The sequence below is a fragment of the Convolutriloba macropyga genome, chromosome 8, assembly GCF_964194025.1.
Source record: "Convolutriloba macropyga chromosome 8, txConMacr16.3, whole genome shotgun sequence".
Lineage (NCBI taxonomy): Eukaryota > Metazoa > Xenacoelomorpha > Acoela > Convolutidae > Convolutriloba > Convolutriloba macropyga.
The window spans coordinates 7,966,050-7,990,471 of NC_134475.1; the positions used below are offsets into that span (position 1 = coordinate 7,966,050).

General features: G+C 38.4%; 1 protein-coding gene across 1 annotated transcript in view; it reads right to left on the reverse strand.

The window, feature by feature from the left end:
* LOC142344345 (uncharacterized) overlaps positions 1-24,422 on the reverse strand; it is a 106,886-nt gene that overhangs the window by 79,514 nt on the left and 2,950 nt on the right. The window contains exons 2-4 of the mRNA XM_075395933.1: positions 22,576-22,768; positions 20,157-20,294; positions 19,246-19,648 (exon numbers count right to left, since the gene is read on the reverse strand). Of these exons, the coding sequence (XP_075252048.1) occupies positions 19,246-19,648; positions 20,157-20,294; positions 22,576-22,768 (734 nt within the window). The remainder of the gene's footprint in view (positions 1-19,245; positions 19,649-20,156; positions 20,295-22,575; positions 22,769-24,422) is intronic.

Sequence of the window (24,422 nt, forward strand, 5' to 3'; positions counted from 1 at the left end):
AGTAGTAGTAGTAGTAGTAGTAGTAGTAGTAGTAGTAGTAGTAGTAGTAGTAGAGGTCAGAGTGTTCGAAAATGAGAGTGGGTCAGCGGTGGCTGATCAAGAGTCTTTAAGATGTCAGAACTGTCAGCGGCAATTCAGTACAGTTACCGGACGCAAAGTGCACGTCGACAAGTCAAAGTTCGAGCTACTAGAGGCGAGCCTCACCTGTGACAAGTGTGAAAGGAAGTTCAAAACAGTCAATGGCCGAAAAGTTCACCAATCGAGATACTGTGGCAAACCTAAAGCAGCTGCCACACGCGTGTTTTCCTGCAAAGTACAAGATGTTATCGGAAACGAGTTTGAAAACATAGAAGCGTTCAAGTATCTCGGATCATATGTCAGCCTCAAGCATGGAGACCTCCAGGAAGTCAATTGCAAACTTGCAGAAGGTAGACAACGGTTTGCTAACTTCCAAAATCTCTGGAAGAGCAAGCAGCTCAGCGTGCACCTCAAGTGCAATTTGTACAAAGCACTCGTTTTATCAGCCGTGCTGTACAGCTCAGAGACTTGGACTCTTTCGAAATTAATGGAGAGAAAACTTGAGAGTTTCCACTGTGGTTGTCTTCGGAGAATTCTACGTGTGTCATATCTGGAGAAAGCAACGAACGATGAAATTATGTCAAGATCGCGAATGCCCCAACTATCCACGATGATCATGCTCAAACGGATAAAATGGTACGGTCACATCCAGAGAATGGAACCAGGAAGATTAGCCCGCAGTGCGTTCGATTGGGACCCGCCCGATCAATACGCCCATGCCAGACGCGCTCCTGGGGGGCAACGGAAAACGTGGATGAGTCAAATCGAAGGAGACTGTGTACGAAACAAAGTATCGTTCACCAGATTGCAGGAGAAAGCAGCAACCGGGTCAAAGAATGCCTTCAACAATTTCGTCGTACAGCACTTCACAGAATAACCAAACAAATAACTCTTCTTGTTTTGTTTGTATTTGTATTTGTATTTGTATTTGTTGCCAACCGTGCCTTTATTTCATATTTGGAATTAAAGTGTTGAAACAGTAGTAGTAGTAGTAGTAGTAGTAGTAGTAGTAGTAGTAGTAGTAGTAGTAGTAGTAGTAGTAGTAGTAGTAGTAGTAGTAGTAGTAGTAGTAGTAGTAGTAGTAGTAGTAGTAGTAGTAGTAGTAGTAGTAGTAGTAGTAGTAGTAGTAGTAGTAGTAGTAGTAGTAGTAGTAGTAGTAGTAGTAGTAGTAGTAGTAGTAGTAGTAGTAGTAGTAGTAGTAGTAGTAGTAGTAGTAGTAGTAGTAGTAGTAGTAGTAGTAGTAGTAGTAGTAGTAGTAGTAGTAGTAGTAGTAGTAGTAGTAGTAGTAGTAGTAGTAGTAGTAGTAGTAGTAGTAGTAGTAGTAGTAGTAGTAGTAGTAGTAGTAGTAGTAGTAGTAGTAGTAGTAGTAGTAGTAGTAGTAGTAGTAGTAGTAGTAGTAGTAGTAGTAGTAGTAGTAGTAGTAGTAGTAGTAGTAGTAGTAGTAGTAGTAGTAGTAGTAGTAGTAGTAGTAGTAGTAGTAGTAGTAGTAGTAGTAGTAGTAGTAGTAGTAGTAGTAGTAGTAGTAGTAGTAGTAGTAGTAGTAGTAGTAGTAGTAGTAGTAGTAGTAGTAGTAGTAGTAGTAGTAGTAGTAGTAGTAGTAGTAGTAGTAGTAGTAGTAGTAGTAGTAGTAGTAGTAGTAGTAGTAGTAGTAGTAGTAGTAGTAGTAGTAGTAGTAGGTGCTGCTGGGAACGAAAAAGAAAGCGGGCTGGTTCGAATTACAAGACGGCCGGAAGCTAAGATTGAAAAGCTTAGCGGTGGCTAAGCCAGCGTTGGTAGCTTCACAACAACAATCTGCGGTAGCAGATTCAGAGTCGCTAGAAAATGAGAGTCGGTCAGTGGTGGCTGACCAAGAGTCTTTAAGATGTCAGAATTGTCAGCGGCAATTCAGTACAGTTACCGGACGCAAAGTGCACCAAACAAGATTCTGCAAAGCCGGTTTGTCAAAGAATGTCGTCGACAAGTCAAAGTTCGAGCAACTAGAGGCGAGCCTTACCTGTGACAAGTGTGAAAGAAAGTTCAAAACAGTCAATGGCCGAAAAGTTCACCAATCGAGATACTGTGGCAAACCTAAAGCAGTTGCCACACGCGTGTTTTCCTGCAAAGTACAAGATGTTCTCGGAAACGAGTTTGAAAACATAGAAGCGTTCAAGTATCTCGGATCATATGTCAGCCTCAAGCATGGAGACCTGCAGGAAGTCAATTGCAAACTTGCAGAAGGTAGACAACGGTTTGCTAACTTCCAAAATCTCTGGAAGAGCAAGCAGCTCAGCGTGCACCTCAAGTGCAATTTGTACAAAGCACTCGTTTTATCAGCCGTGCTGTACAGCTCAGAGTCTTGGACTCTTTCGAAATTAATGGAGAGAAAACTTGAGAGTTTCCACTGTGGTTGTCTTCGGAGAATTCTACGTGTGTCATATCTGGAGAAAGCAACGAACGAAGAAATTATGTCAAGATCACGAATGCCCCAACTATCCACGATGATCATGCTCAAACGGATAAAATGGTACGGACACATCCAGAGAATGGAACCAGGAAGATTAGCCCGCAGTGCTTTCGATTGGGACCCGCCCGATCAATACGTCCATGCTAGACGCACTCCTGGGGGGCAACGGAAAACGTGGATGAGTCAAATCGAAGGAGACTGTTTACGAAACAAAGTATCGTTCACCAGATTGCAGGAGAAAGCAGCAACCGGGTCAAAGAATGCCTTCAACAATTTCGTCGTACAGCACTTCACAGAATAACCAAACAAATAACTCTTCTTGTTTTGTTTGTATTTGTTGCCAACCGTGCCTTTATTTCATATTTGGAATTAAAGTGTTGAAACAGTAGTAGTAGTAGTAGTAGTAGTAGTAGTAGTAGTAGTAGTAGTAGTAGTAGTAGTAGTAGTAGTAGTAGTAGTAGTAGTAGTAGTAGTAGTAGTAGTAGTAGTAGTAGTAGTAGTAGTAGTAGTAGTAGTAGTAGTAGTAGTAGTAGTAGTAGTAGTAGTAGTAGTAGTAGTAGTAGTAGTAGTAGTAGTAGTAGTAGTAGTAGTAGTAGTAGTAGTAGTAGTAGTAGTAGTAGTAGTAGTAGTAGTAGTAGTAGTAGTAGTAGTAGTAGTAGTAGTAGTAGTAGTAGTAGTAGTAGTAGTAGTAGTAGTAGTAGTAGTAGTAGTAGTAGTAGTAGTAGTAGTAGTAGTAGTAGTAGTAGTAGTAGTAGTAGTAGTAGTAGTAGTAGTAGTAGTAGTAGTAGTAGTAGTAGTAGTAGTAGTAGTAGTAGTAGTAGTAGTAGTAGTAGTAGTAGTAGTAGTAGTAGTAGTAGTAGTAGTAGTAGTAGTAGTAGTAGTAGTAGTAGTAGTAGTAGTAATAGTAGTAGTAGTAGTAGTAGTAGTAGTAGTAGTAGTAGTAGTAGTATTGATCTGACTGCCAATTTGAAGTAGTAGAAAAAGTTGATCTTGGGACAATATGAAATTTACTATTATTCATTTTGGCACTTAAATTGGCATCACCTATATTTTTTTTTCGGTGACCACTATCAACTTTTTTTTTCCAGAAAAGCAGAAAGCAAGGTCATTGGACCCAAAAAAAATTTTTAATTTTCACTTTCAAAAATTTTTCCTCGAAGTTGTAAGAGTTGAGTTATATACCATTTTGAAGCAAAAATTTTGTCGTACTGCCAATATGAAACATCAAAATTTCATTTTGGCATCACTAAATCTTGGTAGTAAGAAGAACCGAAACAAATTTTTTTCGTCTTAAAATCTAATACAAAAGTCAAATTTGTGCCAACCAATAGCTCAAAATTTAAAAAAACTAATTTTTATTTCAAAACCAAAGTGCTGCATACAATGTATGTACACGAGTGTTGGCCAAAATGAGTCGGATTAAAATGGACTCTAATCGGATTAAAATATTCGTGCATTTTAAACATGTCCAATTTGTTCAAACTAAATTTGCATGTGCACTTGTTTGCTGGGACTTGAAACAAAATTAGTGCAAAAGCCAAGAATTAGTTGATACAATCTAAACTATCAGTGCAAAAGCCAAGCGTTTGCATATAAACCATATGCAGTCTACCACTGAAAAATCATGATGGATGTCAAATTGTGTAAATATAAATAAATGCTTTAGGATGATGGATGATGAGGTGGACAGAAGGAAGTCTCACTGGACGTATCACCCTTGATTCATTAGTCTCTCTGTAACTGTCACCCATCGTGTTAACATTGAACTTTTACATATAGGAATGTTGACAATAATTGTGCATACATGACTTAATAAATTCTTGATTATTAATTTTTTTCAATCGTGTAACAATTTAACTAACGTAGCAGTTAATTATAAACTGTAAGCGATATGGTTACTCATAAGCTTCAGATAAAACTCGATTACAGATAAGACTGTATTGTTCGCTCTTTTTGCGCTCTCTTTGTCTGCTTCATTGTCATGATGCCAGTCACACTTAGAGGTTACAATGGTATTATATATCATTACGATATTATGAAAGGAATGAAATTATGAAATCAAATACTGAATGGAATGTAGCAACATTATGAAATCAAATACTGTATGAATTATCGGTGCAATTTCATCACAAATGAGGGACGATTGTAACATAGTTCCCCAAATGAGGGACAATTGAAACATAAATATGTAAACGTACTGCATTTGGCAGAAAAGAAAATTGAACAACGAGAAAAGAAAATTGAACAAAAAATGCATACTGCATTTGGCTACTGAATTACTCACAAAGTTATCAACATGGATCACAAATGATTATGAAAATTATGGATTTATCAACTGAAATATGTAAGAAAGTGAGGCACAGTAAGTAAGTGAGGCCTTGGCACAGTGCTGTCAATTAAATCTTCAGAGCACTTACTAATTGCACTAATGAGTGTTTTATAGTTTTGACAATGTTCTTACATTTGCTGGCAAACAGGATTACAGATCCTTGTGACCCAATTCATGATCCGAAATGTCAACCTCATATTCCTCGTATTCATCAAAATTTGAGTCCGAGTCACTATCCTCCTGAGGGCATTGTTGAATTGAACTTTTAATCATTTGACGATTGTCGGGTAATTGCGCGGGTTGGAATGATGATGCGCTGCAAGATGGCCCTTGTACCACGATTTCATCATCTATCTCTGTATCGGATGCTAGTTCCCCAAAACGGCTTGTTGTTTTGCGGAGACGTTTGCTTCTACGAAATCCAGTTTCTTGTCGAATGATCCTTACTGGGGGTGCTGAGTGATAAGAACTAACTGAATTATCTGGGCTAGCAATTCTTACTTGTTTATTGGTCGGAAATTCTTTCGAAGATTTTCTTTTGGAACTTCGTCTCTTACTTGTCCTTGATACTTTCCGTTCTGGAATTTTAATTCTGATCGCCTTTTTGGTGTTAGATTTCGATGGGTCTCGGCTGGGATCAGTCTCTGACTGTTTTCTAATTGAAATTTCCCCCGACATTTTCTTTAATGAAGTTGAGACGTGTTTCTGCATTCGTTCGACCATAGCGTCTATTGCGTTGCCACTCTTGTCCACTGGTTGGATGAACTGCTCAAGTGGAGTATTCCTCTGTTCTGGTGTTCCGAATTTTGCTAAGTCTGCTTTATGTATATCAGTGTCGGGTCTACCCGGTACGCGTATCGTAACGGTTGAGTCTGAAGTCTTTATAATTGATGCTCCCGCTGGTATTGTCTCATAAAGTCCTTCAAGACTTTTTCTCCTGCTCTTAACATTTGAGTTTTTCCGTGCGAATTTGATTCGGGTACTCGAAGGATTGACTGGCTGTGAACTCGATGACGGAAGAAATTTGAACAAGTTCTGAGCACTAGTTGCCTCTCTGATTCGGTCTTTATTTCGTTTAATTTCTTCTTCACTTAGTAAGTCTTCGTCCCTCCAATTTGAATCATCTATTAGTTCCTCTGAGCCGAATGTGTCATAATCTAAACAGTATTTCGCAACATTATCCCATGACATGTTTGTGTCTTAACTTTATCCCTGTTTTAAAATTATAATATGTATATTTCTTTTGACCATCGTAAATAGGTCTGGTAGAATTGGTACTATTAGCTTAGTACAATTGGCTTTAAGTTCTTACCAAACTCTGTGCACGCTTTACACAGTCGAACCCTATTGAGTAAATCTCTGTTGCAAAATGGCCACCACACTCGCGTTGCCAGTTCCGTCATGCCCCAACTTCCAGGGTGTGTAGCATGGAATACATCTGAAACTGCCTCTTTAATGCTGTTAGGAATTGCGACTCTATTTTCGACAAATATGCAACCGTTCCTTGTGCTCAATGATCTCCAATGAGCATGCACTTGTTTACTAAGTTTGCGACATCTTTCTTCGTCGTTTGAAATAATGCAATCTCTGATTTCTCTTAGTATAGAATCTCTGTTGGTAAGGGCAGCTAAGAATTTTGAGTTAAACAATTGTCGTACATTTGAGTCTAGGTCGGAAAATGTGGGCATCATGATAGGAGTACTGGCTTGCGTTTGGTGACAATTAGGAGGCTTTAAAGGAGACAAGTAATTTCTAAGATTGAAATTATTTACAATAGGGATTTCATTCGTGTAACTTGGTTCGGACGAATTATCAGACATATTAGTATAAACAGAAGGGGGGTTGCATACGAAATAATTTGATGAAGATGAATAGAAGAATTTGATGAATTAGAATTAATTTGACTTCAATAGAATGAATAGAGAAAATTTCTGAGCGAGTGATCTTTACTTGGCGAGTTTGAATTAGAATTAGAACTAATTTGACTTGAATAAATTGAGCGACTGATCTGTACTTGGAGAATTTGGCAAAAGCGAGTTATTAGCGCGTGATTCACTTTCTACGCTTTGGTAATTACATTCTTTGCATTCTTTGCATTCTATCGTCCTACGCTTGCGTAAGTAATAGAGTTGTTTGAGTCATGTGGTTTCTGAACGATCTGAACGTGCGGCGTTTGTTTACTTGTATTGTAAATGTTCTGCGTTTGCTTCAAATTGTTCCGCGTTGTTGCACACGTGCTTTGATTGAAGCTACCCCTGACTGGGAAGTGTATTAGCTATGAAAATTAGCTATACCAAATTATACTAAATGTTCCGCGTTGTTGCAAACGTGCTTTGATTGAAGCTACCTCTGACTGGGAAGTGTATAACCTATGAAAATTAGCTATACCAAATTATAATTAATTTGAACGATTGAACAAATGCAAAACAAATTTAGAAATTCAATATCACCCAACAACAAGCTACCCTTGACTGGGAAGTGCATTAGCTATAAAAATTAGCTATACCAAAATATACTAAAGGTGAACAATTGAACAAATGCAAAACAAATTTAGAAATTCAATATCACCCAACAACAAGCTACCCTTGACTGGGAAGTGTATTAGCTATAAAAATTATCTATACCAAAAAATACTAAAGGTGAACAATTGAACTTCATCGCGTTTCATGGTTGCATACTTTGTGTTTCACAAATGCAAAACAGATTTAGAAATTCAATAAGATCACCCGCTCGTCTGCAGCGAGGAAACCCCAGCACGGAAAGTGCTGTATTCGTTATGGAGACGGGCTGTCATGGTGGTGGGTATAGGTACACATACGGATTGTTAACGGTCAACAACTTGAGACAGCGTAGTTAGTTTTCCAGCAGTGAACGAGTGACCTTAGTTGTTAGTATATATCAAACACCTAGTTTCCATGGTACAAAAATTAAGTATTCTTGCTCATTGTTTTCACGCTAAAATGTCGGATACCAATCATCATTCTTCAGTCCTGAAAAGCTCAGCTAATAAAAATAATTATATCAATTCCTAGCTTTAAACGGTTTAAAATCAAATTACAATGTATTACTTTGCAGTTGTTGAACAAAGGGCTCAGTTACATTTGACTTACATTATAAGCAAGTTTTAATTGCCGTCTGTGTTTTAATTTCAAAACTTCGCTGTATTGTAAATGCAATCGTGCGACCTCTATTGGAAAATGTTTTCATTTGTTTTACAATCGTCAAACGATTGTTATTGATACATAATTAAATCAATTCAAAGGTCGATTGTGACATTCAATCATCACCAAAGAAATGGTCAATCATCAATGAAACTTATCATTTATGTAATAATAGCCAGTAGGTGATGCCCAAAAACTTGATCGATAAAAGAAAATTGATTGACCCCCGTTTGGCCCCTATCACGTCAAAATGAATATATTTTCATTTGGGTTTCTACTCATCTAAGTAGATTAGTTTAATATTTAATATTTAGTATTATGACTCCAAATCTACAATGCTCTGAATCATCATCTAAAGTTCGGTTTGAGGGGACCGTCACCTTGAACTGGGCAATTTTTGAAAGGGGGATTTTTACAATCCCCCACCCAAGAACAATTGCATATTATATATCATTTACAATCGTGTAACGATTGATGAACAATCGTGTAACGATTGATACATGCAATCGTGTAACGATTGATGAACAACTTCAAAAGAGACATTTCTAATGATCATTTCTAATGGTAAAAGATAATGGTAATTATAACCGATAATTAGTCATATTTTTATTGACGCTAATCGATTAAAAGTTAATAACTAGTACTTGCACAATAAACAAATAGATGAACAAAGTTAATAACTAGTACTTGCCTCATAAACAATTAGATAAACAAATTATCGCAGACTCTTTTTCTTTTTGGACTCAAATTTCAGGCCACTAAAACTATTTCAAAATTATGCCATTTTAAAGTAAACTCTTACAACAATAAGATTCAAATCTTTGTCAGATTTAAATCCAAAAATGGTTAAATTGCGAAGTCAGACAGCACGTACGCGAACCCTCAGAAACAGAGTTATTGCTGATGACAATCACAATAACAACAACAATAATAATAGGAAGGGTAAGTTGAGCAAGAAACGAAGTCGCGAGCAGCAGTCCGACGAAACAAGTGCTGGAAAACGATTTCAGCCCGACAGCCCGACGATAGACGATAGACAACCCGTACAAGATGTACACGAGGAACCCGAAGATGTTGGCACAGATATCGTAAACGCAAACTGGCAAATTCTTGGTTTTATAGATGCTGAGCTCACTGAAAAGTTAATTGACTGCCAAACGTTGGAAACACACAAGCTCTGTTTTCATTCAGACTTTCAATCTCTTTTATTGAGAGATCCGAAAGCAAAAGCTCTGTACACGCAGATGTTCAAATCATATCTCGACTCCCTTGAAAATGTTAGTTTCCTCACTACTTCAAAATATGAACCACAAGATGGCTTTACACAGATGCGCGTTGTCGCCAAGAAGAAATTCAGGCCGAAAACAGTCATCTCAGGTCTGGAGGGTTTTACAGAAACTGTCTCTGATGACGAGCTCACGGAGGACATGTCTTTTTCGGTTTTTGCCCCCACAAACAATTTTAAGAGCACACGGATTATGCTCGGACCTGCTTCATTCGTCAATCACGAATGCAACCCAAACGCCCGATATGTTGTGTCCGGTGAAAAGAACAAAACGATCATATCAATTCAGGCAATTAGAACAGTCGAAATTGACGAAGAAATTTCAGTTTTTTATAGCCCTGATTATTTTGGAGATAATAATAGGAATTGCCAGTGCACCACATGCATGAAAGAAGCACCGAGTGATGAAGCAATCGTTCAAGTGTCACCCAGTGAAGCAATCGTCGAGGAAGCACCGAGTGATGAAGCAATCGTTCAAGTGTCACCCAGTGAAGCAATCGTCGAGGAAGCACCAAGTGATGAAGCAATCGTTCAAGTGTCACCCAGTGAAGCAATCGTCGAGGAAGCACCGCCTGATGAAGCAATCGTTCAAGTGTTACCCAGTGAAGCAATCGTTGAAATCGTACCCATCCGTGAAGCAATCGTTGAAATGTTACCAAATGTTGAACAAGCAGACGTCGAGGAAGCACCGAATGATGAAGCAATCGTTGAAATGTTACCAAACTTCGAGGAGAAGGCTCGACTCCAACGACCAAAGAAAGTTAAAACTGATCCCGTACTGGAGTGCCTAATTTGTCATGCCGTTGTCAAGAGAATGGACAAGCACTTGCAGCAACACAATGACATTCTCGAAAAAGCAGAGATAACCTTTATCATCGATTTCTACAGGACAAAAAATGTACAGAAGAAGCACAAAATCTACGACTGTATGGCTTGCTACAGACGATTTGCTTCTCTGGTGACGCACAAGTACACCAACAAGTGCGATTGTTCTGCAGTCACGAGAGTGGAGAATCCGGAAAGCAGGGCGTAAGTGATAAAGTTATTTTACTCGGAGACCATTTTTGTTGAGTCAAACGTAAGACAATTGCATAAACAATCCAATGCTAAATCAAACGTCTGACAATTGCAAAACAATTAAATGTTGAATCAAAGGTTTAACAATTGCATAAACAATATAATGTTGAGTCAAACGTTTAACAATTGCATAATAAACACTCCAATGCATAACCAATTTATTGTTTACTAAAACGTCTGACAATTGCACAATAAACAATCCAATGTTGAGTCAAACGTTTAACAATTGCATAAACAATATAATGTTGAGTCAAACGTTTAACAATGTTGGGCAATAAATTACAATGTATTTCGGTTGAGTTATATTTTTGTTTGTTTTAGTTCACTTCCAGACAATCTAAGAGCCAAATTGAAGTCCTCAGTAATTGCGAGGACCAGCGATTTAGAAATTGCCCGCAGGTTCACTGAGCACCAAAAACAGTTGGCAAAATGTGCGGGCAATGAATATTGCAACGAGGACAGATCAGGCTTAATTCAGTTGATGGCTGTATTGTATGGGGAAACACAAGGTCTGAGGCGACCACAGCAACTATTACAAGCTTGCCTCCAGTTGCAAGAGCGAAGAGGATTGAAGCCTCAAACGATGCTAAACTGTCTCGCAACTTTCAGCAACTTCGTTGATTACTGTTTTTTGTATTCAGACGGTGTCTCCAACAGGATGGAACGAGAGCACTCAACGATGTTGGCGGCAATTAAAAGTGTAAGGAAAGCGTTCTCCACTGCAGCTATTAAGAACTATCGTACCACAGCTAAACAATTGCGAGCCCGGGTCCCGTCGATTGCTCTGGTACGAAATCGTCACAAGCTGGCCTTGAGTCATCTAAAGGACAACTTAGCAACATCTACCTTAACGTACAAGCAACAACAGGCCCTAAATTTCTTTGTGCTACAAGGTAGACTTAATGTACGGTCTGGACCCTTACTGGCACTCACTTGGGAGGACGTCAAGTACATTGAAGAAAACAGCGTTCTGGAAACTGATAGGCACAAGACGGGAAAGTTTTATACGCTGTATTTGAAAATAAAGGCCGATCAAATACCGCTGCTTTACAAGTTAAAGGAGACATTTGCCGACGAGAATGATTCAATGGAGTCGAAGTATGTCTTCAGCTCGAAGCAGAACAAAATTGAGCGGTCCATTTCAAAACACATTCAGGAAACTTTCTTTACTCTATTCGGCGATGACCCAAACGAAGTGCGATTTAACGCCAACTCCATCAGAAAGTATTGGGAACGCCGATGGAAAAGTTTCATTGGCAAGGTTCCAGAAGGGGTGACAAAAGCGCATTTGGCACAAACGGCTCACAACAAGACAACAGCTGAGGATATCTACATTGGTAGAGAGGGAACCTCAGAGGACCGCGACCAGCTGTTGTCGATATATTGTGACGATTTGTCGTCAGATATCCCACCGGAAGAAGCCGAAGAAGCAGAAGTAGACGACAAAGAGTCTGATGTAGAGTCTGACTTTGAAGCGCCCGAAGAGCCACATCCCATTGATCCACAGACGCCAATGGAGACGCCTATATGTTCGGAACCAATCGTACGGCGATTCAATGCAATTAGGCCGTCAGTTAACCTAACTCCAATTAACCCGGTTACTCCAACAGAACAACCTGCTGCAAACGTGACTCGGGAACAAACGGTTACTGCAGACGCTCGACGGAGGTCAACTATAGGTCAGAGTAGTGAAGACGTTCTCCGAGAGAAGTTTATAAAGTCTTTGAAATCATTCCGCGTCAAATCGGGAGCCCCCGCGTGGACTGACCCCGAAAAGAAAGCATGCTTGCTGTTTTCCGGAGTCAGTTCCACAGTTTCAGTTCCCGACATCAAGGCACGATGTGAGGAAGCTGGAATTAGATTATCGAACGATGCGCATTTGCGGATATACACAAAACTAAAGTCTGCTGTTCAAGTATTCAAACATAGATAAATTTTTTATTGTTTTAGCCATTATATTTGTTTAACCTTGTTTAACCTAGTTTAATTGTTTAACCTTGTAACTTAACATGTTTAACCTTGACATGTTTAACCTTGTAATCATAACTTAATGTTTAACCTTGTAATTGTTTAACGTTATTTAATTGTTCAATCATAACTTACCTAAAGTACCTGTCTTTTCTACCAAGAGTACTATGTTTAATCAGTCGTCCGACGATTTTAGTAGTGAAAAATAGACCAAACGTCCGACGCAATGTTTGTTTGTCTGTAAAATTTGAGAAAAAAGTCTGTAAAATTTGAGAAAAAGTTAATTTTTTTAAAAAATAGTCTGTAACTACTGTAAAAAATTTGGTAGTAAAAAACGTATTCTCAATACCAATTTGAAAAATATTGTAAAAATTTAGTAGTAAAAAACTTAATCTCAATATCATATTAAAAAAATTGATCTGAAATGCCAATTTGAAACCCTTACAACCACCCTTACTACTTTTTTAAATTGGCATTTCAACAAAAATGTTGTTTCAAATTGGTATGAGCTTTACACTTTTCGCTTCAAATTGTCCTTCAGATCATGTAGTAGTAGTAGTAGTAGTAGTAGTAGTAGTAGTAGTAGTAGTAGTAGTAGTAGTAGTAGTAGTAGTAGTAGTAGTAGTAGTAGTAGTAGTAGTAGTAGTAGTAGTAGTAGTAGTAGTAGTAGTAGTAGTAGTAGTAGTAGTAGTAGTAGTAGTAGTAGTAGTAGTAGTAGTAGTAGTAGTAGTAGTAGTAGTAGTAGTAGTAGTAGTAGTAGTAGTAGTAGTAGTAGTAGTAGTAGTAGTAGTAGTAGTAGTAGTAGTAGTAGTAGTAGTAGTAGTAGTAGTAGTAGTAGTAGTAGTAGTAGTAGTAGTAGTAGTAGTAGTAGTAGTAGTAGTAGTAGTAGTAGTAGTAGTAGTAGTAGTAGTAGTAGTAGTAGTAGTAGTAGTAGTAGTAGTAGTAGTAGTAGTAGTAGTAGTAGTAGTAGTAGTAGTAGTAGTAGTAGTAGTAGTAGTAGTAGTAGTAGTAGTAGTAGTAGTAGTAGTAGTAGTAGTAGTAGTAGTAGTAGTAGTAGTAGTAGTAGTAGTAGTAGTAGTAGTAGTAGTAGTAGTAGTAGTAGTAGTAGTAGTAGTAGTAGTAGTAGTAGTATTAGTAGTAGTAACCATGGCCCCGAGTCCCGGGTAAGGGGCGCTAAAAATCTCCCGAGGAACCAATTCAGAATTGCAACTTTAAACGTCAGAACACTGACCCAAGCCGTATCTTTAGAGGCTTTGAAAATGGATCTGGCGCAATACAAGTTGGATATTCTGGGAGTGCAGGAGACGAGATTGCAGGAGCAAGAAATTGATCTCGGAGACCACAAGCTCTACCTGTCTGACTCGTGGTTGTCTGGTGTAAAGTCGAGACAAGGAGGAGTGGGCGTTGCTGTAAAGAAGTCATTGATAAACAGCATCGTAGAACAAGTGGCTCTAAGTGAACGTATTTGCTACGTCAAGTTCGCGGCTCGGAGGAGAGCCAATCTAGCTGTTGTTGTCTGCTACGCACCTACGAATGAAGCTAGTCTCCAAGAGAAGGAGCTGTTTTGGAGTCAACTTTCAGACCTAGTTTCCAGCTTCAAACATAGGGAGCGTATTTGTGTCATCGGTGACCTCAATGCAGAGCCTGGACACCAGTTGAATGACATCATGAGCTGCAGAGGCCCGTTTGGAATGGGTGAAGAAAATGAAAACTCGGAAAAGTTGTTATCATTTTGCACTTCACTCAAATTGCTCGTAGGTGGTACATGGTTCCAGCATCGTCAAGTGCATCGGTACACCTACAACCCTCCCGATCCGAGTGTCGAAAAAAGATGCTGGATCACATTTTGTTTGCAGAGAGATACAGAGGATGTCTGACGAATGTGAGGAGCAGAAGAAGGAAAACCACAATTACCGATCATGAACTGGTCATTGCGGAAGTATCTATGAAACTTTTGTCTAAAAAGCCATGTTTCACGCCCAGAATTAGTTCTGCAAAGCTGCAAGATGAAACAACGCGTGACTTTTTCACGCAGGAGGTCAAGTTACATCTTGATAAGAGCGGCAATTTCGAGAAAACAGAGCAGTCTTGGGACAATTTTCGAAAAACCCTGAACCAAGCAGCAGTGAAATGCCTCCTTCCGGACAAGCGAGTGAACAAACCTTGGATTTCTCCAGATTCTCTGGAACTTATCCGGAAACAAGCTGATCTACAGTTGAAGAAACACAGCAGCGCGGTGGCGTTGTTAGAGTTCACAAACTGCTGTAAGGAAGTCAGAAAAGCTCTACGTGCAGACAAACGGGCATGGCTTGAACGCAAAGGCCAGGAAGTGCAGAGCTTTGCGGACAAAGGCAACTTGAAGGAGGTTTTTGGGGCATCACAGCAGATTTGCCGAAACTGGAGTCCCCAGTTGACCAAATTAGTTTCAAGCACTGGCGTCAACTTACGGAAGAAAGAGGAACGACTTGAACGCTTGACGGAACATTTTAGTCAACTCCTGAATCCCTCAACATCCAGTTGCAGTACGAGATTGGATCCCGAAGAAGCAGCTGAAAGCTTGTCGATTGACCTGAGCCCAATTCGATTTGAAGAAGTGCTTGAAGCTGTCCGCAGGTTGAAGAATGGCAAGGCAAGTGGACCCGATAACATTTCCTGTGAGATGTTGAAAGCACACAAGGGTATTGTCGAGTGGCTCTGGGACATCATAGATAAGTGTTGGTCGACGGAAGTTCTGCCCGATGACTGGAAGGTAGCAGAAATTGTCCCATTGTACAAGAGTAAAGGAAAGAGGTCAGAGTGTTCGAACCACCGAGGGATCTCTCTATTGTCAGTACCAGGCAAAGTGTTCGCTTCCGTTATTCTCAATCGATGCAAAGATTCAGTGGATCGCGTCTTAAGGGAAGAGCAGTGCAGAAAAAGCAGAGGATGCGCCGATCAACTCTTTGCCCTGCGTCAAATAATAGAGAAATCAATGGCGTTTCAATTGGATATTAGCTTTTGTTTCATAGACTTTCGAGCGGCATTCGATTCTGTCGATCGTGAGCAGATGTACCAGATAATGAAACACTATGGTCTTCCGCAAAAAGTGATAAACATCATAAGAAACAGCTATGATGGATTCAAATGTCGAATCAAAGCCGAAGGTGAGAAAGGACGCTTATTTGATGTCAGAACGGGCGTTAGGCAGGGTGATGTGTGGTCCCCAATCCTATTCGGCCTTGTCATCAACTACATTTTGGCTAACTCGGTGCATGGAGGATTAGACATTGGGAGATTGGTGGCTGACTTAGATTTTGCTGATGATGTTGCTCTCGTGGGGGTCACAGACAGTGAGGTGCAAGAAAACCTACATCGAATCGAGGCCCTTGCGGAAGCCGCTGGTCTGAAGATTAATGTGGCCAAAACAAAGAATATGGGCGTAAAATGCGACAGCCCAAATGTTGTTGCAGTGCCTAGTATCCAACAGAACGTGGAGATACTCACTGGAACACATAAAGGCAAACTAGGAGTCCTGGCAGAGACATCTAGCCAGTCACGACTAACCATCAGCACGGAGGTGCTGCTGGGAACGAAAAAGAAAGCGGGCTGGTTCGAAACACAAGATGGCCGGAAGCTAAGATTGAAAAGCTTAGCGGTGGCTAAGCCAGCGTTGGTAGCTTCACAACAACAATCTGCGGTAGCAGATTCAGAGTCGCTAGAAAATGAGAGTCGGTCAGTGGTGGCTGACCAAGAGTCTTTAAGATGTCAGAATTGTCAGCGGCAATTCAGTACAGTTACCGGACGCAAAGTGCACCAAACAAGATTCTGCAAAGCCGGTTTGTCAAAGAATGTAGTCGACAAGTCAAAGTTCGAGCAACTAGAGGCGAGCCTTACCTGTGACAAGTGTGAAAGAAAGTTCAAAACAGTCAATGGCCGAAAAGTTCACCAATCGAGATACTGTGGCAAACCTAAAGCAGTTGCCACACGCGTGTTTTCCTGCAAAGTACAAGATGTTCTCGGAAACGAGTTTGAAAACATAGAAGCGTTCAAGTATCTCGGATCATATGTCAGCCTCAAGCATGGAGACCTGCAGGAAGTCAATTGCAAACTTGCAGAAGGTAGACAACGGTTTGCTAACTTCCAAAATCTCTGGAAGAGCAAGCAGCTCAGCGTGCACCTCAAGTGCAATTTGTACAAAGCACTCGTTTTATCAGCCGTGCTGTACAGCTCAGAGATTTGGACTCTTTCGAAATTAATGGAGAGAAAACTTGAGAGTTTCCACTGTGGTTGTCTTCGGAGAATTCTACGTGTGTCATATCTGGAGAAAGCAACGAACGAAGAAATTATGTCAAGATCACGAATGCCCCAACTATCCACGATTATCATGCTCAAACGGATAAAATGGTACGGACATATCCAGAGAATGGAACCAGGAAGATTAGCCCGCAGTGCCTTCGATTGAGACCCGCCCGATCAATACGTCCATGCTAGACGCGCTCCTGGGGGGCAACGGAAAACGTGGATGAGTCAAATCGAAGGAGACTGTGTACGAAACAAAGTATCGTTCACCAGATTGCAGGAGAAAGCAGCAACCGGGTCAAAGAATGCCTTCAACAATTTCGTCGTACAGCACTTCACAGAATAACCAAACAAATAACTCTTCTTGTTTTGTTTGTACTTGTTGCCAACCGTGCCTTTATTTCATATTTGGAATTAAAGTGTTGAAACAGTAGTAGTAGTAGTAGTAGTAGTAGTAGTAGTAGTAGTAGTAGTAGTAGTAGTAGTAGTAGTAGTAGTAGTAGTAGTAGTAGTAGTAGTAGTAGTAGTAGTAGTAGTAGTAGTAGTAGTAGTAGTAGTAAAAGACTCAATTCCTTGCTGTTGCACTTCATTGTAAAGCGTAAAAAGAATGCTGAAACAACTTTTACAGATCAAAAGGTGATTAAATTAAGAATAATTCCTGCAAAAAAGTGCAACAGCATTTCACATAAAAAGAACATGAGTTTTCCAGGTCAAAGTATTCAATTAGAGTGCGTAAAAACTGGTCAATTGCATACGTAGACTGACGTTTAGACATGTCGAATTTGATAATCTTCATTCGCATCAGATGATTTGCAGCAGATTAAGATCGATTCAAAAAGTTTTCATCTATCTTAATTTTCCTGTTTTTTGAGAATTCAAAATGTCCAATGTGATGAAAATTTGACGTCGAGGTGACATAAAATTGCATTAAGATGCGAATCAATAAAACCATTTAGCAATTTCCATAGAAGAAGTAGGTCTGTTCTTATTAACTGCAAAGAAACGGGCAAGATGTTGAGGACTATCAAACTTTCAAGGTAAGACTTTTTACAATTCAGAACCCATTTGAGACAAAGTTTTTCCAACTTTTGCAATGCCGAAATTGAAGGATACCACGCAGCCGAACCGTACTCTAAAATAGACGACGCCATCGATTTATATAAAAATTTTCTTCTAGAAACATAAACTCCGATTGGAACACTACGCTTCAAAAAATTTAAAACTTTTGTAGTTTTTGCTATGCTGAGGTTAACATGATTATCCAAACACAATGAACTGCTCACAGTGATGCCCAAATCTACAATTGAATCCACGTGTTTCAAGTGCGACCCACTCAAAGAGAGCTCAGCATTGTTGTAGCGTTGACTTAAAGATAAAATTTTACACTTGTCCGGATGAAAGTCCAACTCGTTTAAAAATGACCAGGAGGATAAGCTGTCTATATCATTCTGAATTTTGTCGATTGAAGAAACAGAAAACAATTTAAGGTCATCGCAATAAAGAAAATATTCACAATGCTGTATTGAGTCTGTTACATCGTTAATAAAAATGATAAAGAGAAGTGGACCCAGCACGCTACCTTGCGGAACGCCTGACGTCACCACTGCTTCACTTGAAAAACATCCGTCAACTTTACCAACTTGCTTTTGACAGGTGAGATATAATTGAAAGAGCTTTATGAGATTGTGATCAAAACCAAATGAAGATAATTTATGTAACAGTAACCCGTGCGAAACTGAATCAAAAGCTTTTTTCACATCAAAATATACAGTCAAGCAATCGTGAGTTGTATCTTTAGCAGCATAAACTTTGCCCAAGTATGAAAAAAATTGAGTGAACGTGCCACGATGTTTCATGAACCCGTGCTGTTCACGTTTTATTTGGAACAGACTCGTGAGTAAATGAAGTTGAATATGAAACGCTCAAAAACAATTGACAATTTAGGTATGATGCGTATAGGTCTGTAGTTTGTTACATCAGATATGGACCCAGAATTGTGAAGCGGAGTAACGGTTGATGTTTTCCACTGAGAAGGCCACTGCTGAGTTTTAGTAATCCGCAAGAAAAATTCGAAGACCAATGGTGACAATTGTTGGGCACTTTCTTTTAGTACAAAAGACGGAATAGAGTCCATGCCAATTGATGAATCTTTTGAATTTCTGCTTAGCAAATTGTATACGTCGTCAATTGTGAAATGTAGATAAATGACGGCATAGTTAAAAAAACAAAAAGAAAACGGCTAAAATAAATTCCTCTAGATTTTTTCAAGCTTAACAAAAAAATCACACGGAAACCTAACATCAAGTTATTCTTCCTGTGAAATGCAGTTACTGCATATGAACCTATTGTAGTCAGTCCCACAACATTGGAACGCTATCGAACGCCTCAAAGGTCTCAAATTTAAAACTTTGTTGTTTATTTGCATGTCGGGAGTTTTTCGAACGTTCGCTTGCGTTGCAACTTTATGGGACTTACTATATTCTGTCTTAAAGAGTTGAAATAAGCTAACGTTCGAAAAACGCCAAAAAACGTGCAATTGAGCATCAATGTGGTCATTTGAATGTCAACGTTTTTTCTATGAAGCTTTCATTCATTGATTTTTTCTACGTGTTTTAAAATTGCAGACCTGAAGAAAGGATGGTTGGTGTCTGGACATACAATGACCCTGACAGCTCATTACTCTCAGCAGAATTCCCATTGCTATGAGCTACAGCTTTCACCCTGAAGGCGCGCCCAAACGTGTAGTCGATCTTCTTGTAAAACACATTCAAAGTGTCATATATATTGAAAGTTTGCAACCCAGAACTTGACAAGTGGGTCGGCTGGAACCGGATCTCAATTCTGTCAACTCCAAAACCACTCAAACTCCAGGTAACTTCGATGAAGTCCTCGCCGGGTTCGATTGAGTTTAGCTGGAAGTTTGCGGGCGGGTAGGGTTTGGCTGTTTGGGTTAAAACTAGGGTGTCGCTGAAGGCTCCACAACTGTATGCTCTCACGGTTACAGTGTATTGTTCCCCGGGAGAAATGGTCTGTTAAGTTATGACAGATTTCTCACTTATGAAGCTCAATTTCCTCTTTGATTTTTGCAAAAAAAAATTATTTCTGTCAATTTTTGAAATTATTCGGTTTTTATGGTTCGCTGAAGCATTAGAGAAAACATCTTAACTGCTTCCACATCCAATTAATATCAAGAAAGATTATTCTCCTGGAAAAATGATTGCTTTGATGAAAGGTTGAGATTTTATTTTTTGGTTGCTAATCAGAGATTAAAATTTTTATAGTTCATCAATCTTTTCTGCAGCACTTTGCCGAAAAAAAATGTTATTTATTTAGCATTGAGGAAATTAAATTAATATTATTATTATTAAAACTCTCTTTTCCTTATCCTGTTTATTCCTTGTTATTGTCTTTAGTCTTTTGCAAATTGCTCAAATTATTTACACATTTTTCTTCGAGAAAAGTCGAATGACCCCGTTTCTGAATCAATGTTATTTTCCTGAGCATGTAGCAATGGGAAATCTGTCATTCCTGTGTCACATGTTTCTCCCACCCATCAGGACCAGATGATGGATCTATGTCGTATGATAAACCCAGCGGTTCCACCTGGATTGAGAAGTGTTCCAACCCTCCGGAGTGGTACCAGAAGAAATAGAGATGCTCTTGAGTCGATATCCTCTGAAAAAATTTAAAAATTAGATTTTAATTATAGCTATTTTAAAATCATACTAATAATTTATTATTAATATTATTATAGTGTTTATTTACACTGCTTTTAAATGGTTATGTTTGAAAAAAGTATGATCGAGGTAAATTTAAAGCATGAGATCAGTTATTCGAAATTTTCAAAATTTGCTATGTTCAGTCTATGAACATTATGAAAGACTCAAAACATCATGTTCATCCTACTTTCAGAAAAAAAGCTTTCTGGATTTATACTGAACATACTTGGCTAACAAAGTACCCTTAGGTTGCTCTGATTCAGTAATGAATCGTCGATATACTATTGGGATGTACTGATTCAGTAATGAAAGTCTATGACACTCGGGTCCGGGTGGAATCTTATTATCCTCTGAGGTATCATCAGGTATCTTCTGAAAATTAAAAAAAAACATTTCAATTTTAGCTATTTTAAATTCAAAACAGTAAATTATATCAATATTATTATTAGTGTTTAATACTACTGCTTTCCGATGGTTATCTTTGAGGACGTTATGAACGAGAAGGAGGAAAGTATGAGGTATCCTTTTTTATGGCTAATTATTGATTGGATTGTCTGTTCGGGGGTGATTATCATCTGCGTTTTTTCAGATCTTTGTTAACTACCTGGTCTCTGTCTAATATTAGGCCCCTCAACAAATTATTATCGAAACAATTGAATGCTGCCATTTGCCTTACACCTGTTTCGTCACTCAGAAGTATTTACAAAAAACGTTATATTATATTTATGCGCAGTTGTTGATTTAAATTTCATTGTTTTTGCTAATTTTGGTTTTTTTGGTACGTGATAGAACGTGGCATCTCTTTGTAAGTTTTTCAACGGTGTTGTATTAAAATGATTGATGACAGTTACGACATTAAACTATGCTCATCAAAATTCCTTAATACAATAAATTGCCATCGTGGGACCATTTTCAATCGACACCGACATCCAAACAAAACTCTACTTGAACATACTCTGCGAGAGATTTTTAATTTTTACTTTCAACGTTGGTTTTTGTTAATTTGGCTTCAGACACTGATAGCTTGCAAAATTGAGCACAACATCCAAACTCAGTCATCATTGACTTTTGAGGTGGATTGGAGAAATTTTCTTTCCCAGTTAGCAATTAAGCCACCTAAGTTTCGAAAAGACAATAAGCAGTTGACCAAATAAATTCTTCAATAGTACTGAAATTTTGAAAAGAAGAAATAGCAAAAATTTTGCAAAATTAGATAAAAACTTTCAAATTCATCCGCCAAAATCAAAAGTTATATATAATTTTTCTCTTCATTAATTCATCTCAAGCAAAGTTTGTAGCAATTATATTAGTCCTGTGGTCTTTTTATGCAATTTTTCACTTGACTTATATTTTTTCTGACCCAATTGACTTTTGGTCCCTAAAAACGGGATAAACAAGTAGCGCTCTGAGGGCATTAAGTAGACGAGCAGTTCTCTTAGGGCTTTAACTTACTAATTATCAGATTCACCGAAACTACTTTGAGGAAACAATTTAAAGGTGTGTGTGTGTGTGTGTGTGTGTGTGTGTGTGAAGGGCGAGTCTTAGACTTAAAAGTTTGACCCCCTCTGTCACACCCCTCAGTCACCAAACCCCCACCCCCTATCCCAACACCCCACAACCGACATCCCGTCTACCATCCTACAACCTGGCGGTTTGGACCCTCTCTCGTCCAGCTCTGGCACAAATCAACCCCCATCGCTTGACGCCCATCACTTAACCCCTCCCCATCGCTTAACCCCCTCCCCACTCTGCTTACCCCTTCCTAATACTAGCATCCTTAAGCCCAGCTGGCTACTACCGAAGCCAACCGCTCGCGCGTCGTATGAGGGCAATTCGCCTGATATTCGGCTAGGTTTATGCATTTTTCTCCAATTTTCTCCAAAAATTTTCTCCATTTCTCAGCTAAATTTGATGCAAATAACAGGTAAATGTAATTGAATCAGGTAGAAGTATTTTTTTTTACTTAACTCATCGTAAGATGAAATTAAGAAACTTTTTAATCTCAAACTCATTTTGACATCAGTTTTCCTGAACCCCGTGAAGTTAAATTTATCTATTTTAAGTACCTATTTTAATTTACACCAATTTAATTTTTTAAGAACGCGCTTGAAGTAGTAGTTTTTTCTGGGATTAACTCCGGATTCAGCGAAAAATAGAGATGGCAGTTTTAGAATTAACTTGTGTGAAAATTCAATAAAATATATATTTTTGCGGTTAAGAACGTATAATTAACTTACCAATCCAAGATTGTTTCCAATTGAGAAGTGGAATGTATTCGACAGGGGTGTTTGTGTAGGGGCAGAGACTTCAGTGCCTTGTTCAAAATCATAGACGTCAACTTCTGGGTTGCATCCTAAACTGAAGATTCTGACTTGGAACAAATAGCATTCTCCAATTTGTAGATTGTTGAAGGTCTTCTCGAAGCTCAAGCTGAAACAGAGAGATAAAAATATCGACCTGACTCGAGGAAATGTCGGACTGTTTGAAAAAAATAGGAAATGAGTGGAGTTTAAGCGGTGTTAGAAGGTTGAGAGAGAGAACAACCTAATGTAAATTTTGCATAAAATAAGCTTCACAGAGCTTAACAAGAAACGCTACGTGTTGAATGCATACTTGGCTAGAGATAAGAAGCCTTAAGGAGCAAGAAAGAACATGAGAACGGTTTATAAGAGATGCCCAAGTTCGAGAGCTTAAGACCATTTGGTGTAAATGGGTTGCACACTGGGCTTGCAAGTAAGGGATGCTGCTTCAAATCCAGTACGGGTACATTTCAGAGTATTTGCACCTGCTTAGACACCCCCCCCCCCAACAAGCGTAAGGCTGGAAAAATAAGGAAATGCTAAATGCGAGTACTGTTTCTTCTCGAATTAAAATGATAACGAAAAAGTTAATCGTTCTGGAAGCAAAAAAAAACATATAGAAGTCACGCAAGCATGAAGTAATATTTTTCACCATGAAACTTATTCTTTAAATTAATGAATTTTTTATTGCATTTACAAAGGTAAAAACAACTTTTTAATGCTCCTAAGTTGCTATTTAAAGTGATGCCCATTAAGAGCAGCCCAAAATGCAACCAAAAAATTAGTAGAGGTTTCATAATTATCAAATAATAATTATCAAAACATGAAGCTTCTTCTAATCTTTTCAGTTGCACTTTTAGCTGCTCTTAATGTCAAAGAGTTTACTTTGATTAATAAAAATACACTTGGGTTGTAGCATTTTTAATCATTCTAATTTTAGATAATTATAGATGGGTTTTAATTTAAACCAATTATATTCCTATTTTTTTGTTGTCCACCAATTCAAATAAATAACAATAATTTTCTTGGAAATTCGGCGAAATGACAATATGGTCCTTAGATTTCACCGTTAGCTTAATGAATTTGATTATATTTGATAGTTAGTGTTAGTAGAATTTGCTCGAATTTGCTAAATTTGATCAGTAGAAGCTCCATATTGTCATTTAATCGAGTTGCCAAAAATTGATTTTGATTTATAAGAATCAGTTGAAAAACAAACAAAGATGAAAATAATGGTTTAATTTGAAACACATCGACAAATATCTTAATGTAGAACGTTGACTATTGCTGTAACCTAATTGTATGTTTTTAGGTTAGTCAAAGTTAAATCTTAGATATCATGAGCTGCTAAAATGCAACCGAAAAGATTAGTAGAAGCCTCATAATTTGATCTCAAGATTTCAAATGAAGAAATGTTTTCATCAAAGTTACTTCAAGCAGATTTGATTGGTGACAAAACTATATGAAAAAACCCGCAAATACTTTGAAACACGCAAATAACGTAAAATAACAATTTGTTACTAAAACTTTGGAATGGCGATAAACTGGATAATAAATTAAACATTTATTATAATTGTACTGAAAGCAAATTTTTTAAAACTCTTAGTTGTTAATTGAATTATAATATAAAAGTTTCTCAATATTGGTCGGCAGTTTGAGCTTCAATTTTACGACTGGTATCAATTGACTGTGATTGACTGTGAAAAATGAGAGTAGTGAACAGTGAGAGCTGTCTAGAGGAAAAAATTTTCCCAGCAACAGATGCGCGTCAGATATTGCGGTAG